Genomic DNA, 4,657 nt, shown 5'->3' with positions numbered 1-4,657 from the left:
TGAAGATAACCTGAGAAGTCTGAATGGATGAAGTCTGAGCTTAACTACTGGTTTTGCACTGAAGGACATGTGTGCAGCATGGGCAAGTACACACAAAGTGCAGATGATTATGGAATCATTACTCACCTGAAGGTTATTTATGCATATCCATATCTAGTGTTTAAAATAGGCTCATAAAAATGTGTGTGTGTTGCACATTAGTCAGTAGAGACCCTGTGTTGAACACAGATGCCCCTCCAATTGCCATGTGGCAGATGATTAATATTAGGCTTTGATTTAAATATTGATTTTTATATGTTTTTTTTTTTATTTCAGATTTATATAACAGGGACAACACACATTAATAAACCTAAAAGTTAACGTGCCAGAATTAGCCAAAAGGGTATTTTACATCTGCTGTCCCTTGACTGATGTTAAGAGGTCTCCCTAAAACAGATGAAATCATAAATGTAAATAGAATCCATTTGCTCTGAGATCAAATTATTTTTAATTTTTGATAGAATACCCCAAAACACATATATTACCACTGAATCACACTTCGTTCCATGCACTGCTTGTGGACGTTCATATTTATGAGTTTAATTATAGAAATGCAATCTTTCACAATATTACAACATATCATAGCACTGTGGAGACAATATCCGTCCCTCTATTGTTCTCTTATCCGTCACACATCACCACCCATCTCAAACATTCAATCTTTTCCATGCATCATCTCTGTAATTAATGTCATGAGTATGACAAGCAGACATAAACAGAGCCAAATTAGTACAATTTATTATATAAGTATGCACATAACAAATGAAGAGATCAAAATCGCATGCCTTCATTTTTATTCTGCTGGTGTCCTCTCTTTGGCTGTTATATTATTCAGACAAACACACTGTTCTGACTTGGCTGATTAGACAACCGTTTACAGAGTTTCTCTCTTTCTTTTTTTTTTCATTTAAGGTTCCAAAAAATGCCTGGTACAGGTTTGGTACAGTTGGGTCTATAATATGTTACCTGGCTAGTCTGCAAATCAAGTCCAGAAAGACAACGTGTGTTTATCTATTTCCTTTTACCAATGCGTGCCATGAGCTCAGCATTGGCTGCAGCCTTGGACCGCATGTTATGCTCTTTGGCCATGTCTATCAGGACACTTAAAATGGTGGTGGGTACATCAAGGGAAAGAGCAAAACGCGAGCCCTGCATCGCTCGTTTAGGGCTTGATGACATGGCATGCACGGTGCGCACTTCCCGTGGTTCGAGGTGCTGTTTTGTTGAGAGTTGAGCGCTTTCGATTCCAAAGCGACTCAGGACATCGACAAACATCTTATTGAGCTCCTCTTCATTCTCATCTGTTATTGCATTGTAGCTCTGTCTCTGACTAAGAGAAGTGTTGGGCAGAAGGAGCAGGAGCAGCAGATAGAAACCCATCAGTGTTGTACGCATGGTCACCTCACACCACACACACCTTTAATGATGGGATGAGAGGAACATGGTGAGTCAGGGGAGACGAATGAAAGAACACAGGCAAGAAAGAAAAATAATCATTGAAGATAGATATTCAGAATAAAAAGGATATGAAAATTACTTTGTTTCCACTTAATACTGTACATAACCTATTTACGTACATATGATATGTGGCATGTTAACTCAGCTGAAGATTAGAATATATAGTTTTATTTTTAAGATCTACCTGCGACCTACTCAAGGGAAAACCTCCTAAATCTCAGTACTGTAGGTGGAACGTAATATTTCCTAACTGAAGTATTTCCTAAATAAGCATATGAATTCACCTGGTTTGAGGTATTTTAGAAATGACCAGTTTGCTGTGTCTGAGCTTACATCATGGATCCTGGAAGATATTTCTTTCATGACATGCAATAACAGGAGTTATTAAGTTATATATAAATTCACCTGCTGATTTAACTTTCTTAAGGAAGATTTATGTGACCGAATCTGCCTTCGGTATGATAATTAACTACACAGATCATTGCCCCAGTAGCTCCATTATCTACTTACCCAGTGTCTTACCTGAATTGTTGCAATGCAGTGTAAACTTTCGCCTTTCCCTTTTTTGTATGAAGTTATATAGGGCCTGTTTCTCTCACTTCGACCACCTTTACTTCACTCTTCTCTTCCTTAAGGTTTCCTTCAGTGTTGGAAGTGAGTCTTCATGTGGAGTTCTTCGCCCCTTTGCCAGTCAACACCACTCCCACCCTTATTCTCTCTCTTGTTGCCTACGTCTTTCCGCCCACCACTGCATCACCCCATCCTTCACCCCCCCACACACACTTTGTTTATCTGTTCTATCTTTCCTCTTCATGCTCCTTACCCTCTTTTCATTCCCCCTCCTTCATCTCCATTTCATGGTTTGCCTAAAAATACAGTACATATCAGAGTGATTAGAGATATACCTGTATTGTTTCTTGTGTGAATTTAATAAAAAGGACAAGCTGCCCTCCATTCTTCTTGCTTAAACAGCAGCCTGTAGCGTGTAGTTACCTGAACCTGCAGCATCCTGTTAGTACACAAACATCTACTGACGTCTCCTTCTCTGAGCACACTTATTCATCGGCTGTTTTTGAAACACTGAAAGAATAAGACTGGCATCACCTGAATCTTACTAAATGGTTTTGGATAATTAGTATTATATCCACCTTATAAGCTTTGAATGTTTTATTGTGAAGCCATCTATCAGTCATTGGTTCTGAGTAAACGCAGTGTGTGACTATTCTTTAAAAAAAAAAGTGTTGACGTCAGTTGGTCAGGATGAGAATGAAGGCTTTGCCTCTCAGTAACATTATTTTGTTTTTTTCCTCTAAAATCAAGTTAGATATCAGACTAAAACAAAGTGCAGACACGTTTTCTTTCCTTTCCCCTCAATTCTTGTACCTGCTGATAAGAAGCTTCCCAATTACACACTGCTGCCATCGCCGTTGTTCTGCTGAGATGTGTTCACTGTTACACCACTGGTACTAATGATGCTCTAAATTTTGTGGGCTGACTAAAAGCTTTTTCCAACTTCTGTGAGATCACACTGAAATCGCTGGTGAACTTCAGAGCAGGATTTGAGACCTTTCTAAAAAAGCATGGACAATTTTCTTTGTCTGAACAAACAAGGCACTGTAAACATTGCTACAGTTTCCATGTTCTAGCTATTGTCATTACATGCTGGAAGTCCGTAACGGCAATGCTGTCCTAATGACTATAAATGCGAAAGTTATACTGTATAAATATGGTGTAGTTACATGTGGCTTAAGGATGTAACAGAATATGAATATATTTACGTAAGTAGTTAATGTATCCTAAATGATATAAGCAATAGGTAGAGTATTCTTGTTTATTTTTGTTTTGATTTGCTTTTTTATAGTTAAAGAAAGCTTATCCGTAACCACTTATCCTGTACAGGGTTGCAGGCAAGCTGGAGCCTATCCCAGCTGACTATTGGTGAGAGGTGGGGTACACCCTGGACAAGCCCCAGGTCATCGCAGGGCTGACACATAGAGACACACAACCATTCACACCTACGGTCAATTCAGAGCCACTGATTAGCCTAACCTGCATGTCTTTGGACCATGAGGGAAACCAGAGCACCCGGAGGAAACCCATGCAGACACGGGGAGAACATGCAAACTCCACACAGAAAGGCCCCCGTCGGCCACTGGGCTCGAACCCTGAACCTTCTTGCTGTGAGGCGACAGTGCTAACCACTACACCACCCGCATTATGATACGTTTGTGGATAAATGTTATCTCCAGTTGTATTTTTCCTTTGTGAAATCGAATTTTCTACTTTCAAACTGGTCTGTGCTTACTGTAGGACAAACTTCTGAAAAAGTTAATGCTGACACCTTTCTGTTTTAGCCAGCATTAACTTTTTCAGCACTTTGTGTTACAGTAGCTCTTCTGTGGGATTGGACCATATGGACTAGCCTTCGTGCCCCATGCGAACCAATGAGCCTTTGACACCCATGACCCTGTCGCCAGTTCACTGGTTGTCCTTCCTTGGACCACTTTTGGTAGGTAACCACTGCATACTGGGAACACCCCACAAGATGTGCCATTTTGGAGATACTCAGACCCAGTCATCTAGCCACCACAATTTGGCCCTTGTCAAAGTCACTCTGATCCTTACACTTGCCCATTTTTCCTGCTTTCAACACATCAACTTCAAGAACTGACTGTTTTCTTGCCGCCTAATATATCCCACCCCTTGACAAGTGCCACTATAACAACAATGTAATGCACTTCACATGTCAGTATTTTTGATTTTATGGATGATTGGTGTATAGAACTCCTATTAAATAATTGACTGTCTTAAGTAATAGATGATGTTCCTGTGTGTGTGTGTATATGTATAATTTGGTCTTGGCCAGTTCCCGACAACCAGCCAGCTCTCCCCTATTATAAAACAACCATAGATCAACCCGTGAGGGAAAAGGCTAACACATGCATCCACTGAGACATGTGAAGCTGCCAACTGCATATTTATGGACCACTGCTCATGCACTATCACTTTGTTACACACTCGAAGGAAAGTGCTATCCTCACCCTTCCACATTCATGCATGAACTCACAGACATCCATAATGACTCATGTTACCCGTCCTATGGTCAATTTTTGTTCTCGTTGGACTCCTGGCCACAGATAGCTGAGACTTCATCGGGATC

At 40.4% G+C, this 4,657-nt stretch overlaps 1 protein-coding gene across 1 annotated transcript; it reads right to left on the bottom strand.

Annotated features, from left to right (window-relative positions):
• Positions 1 to 1,050: 1,050 nt before the first annotated feature.
• LOC132884450 (urocortin-3-like) lies at positions 1,051 to 1,434 on the bottom strand. The gene has a single exon (XM_060918294.1). The coding sequence runs from the start codon at positions 1,432 to 1,434 to the stop codon at positions 1,051 to 1,053; it is 384 nt and encodes a 127-aa protein (XP_060774277.1).
• Positions 1,435 to 4,657: the final 3,223 nt, after the last annotated feature.

The sequence above is a fragment of the Neoarius graeffei genome, chromosome 4 (genome assembly GCF_027579695.1).
Source record: "Neoarius graeffei isolate fNeoGra1 chromosome 4, fNeoGra1.pri, whole genome shotgun sequence".
Classification (NCBI taxonomy): Eukaryota; Metazoa; Chordata; class Actinopteri; order Siluriformes; family Ariidae; genus Neoarius; species Neoarius graeffei.
Note: the sequence above shows the minus strand (reverse complement) of the source record. Positions and strands in the feature narration are given on the sequence as shown.

Bases quoted from the DNA above. Each gene is read 5' to 3' on its own strand.
- LOC132884450 (XM_060918294.1), bottom strand. From the start codon at position 1,434: ATGCGTACAACACTGATGGGTTTCTATCTGCTGCTCCTGCTCCTTCTG.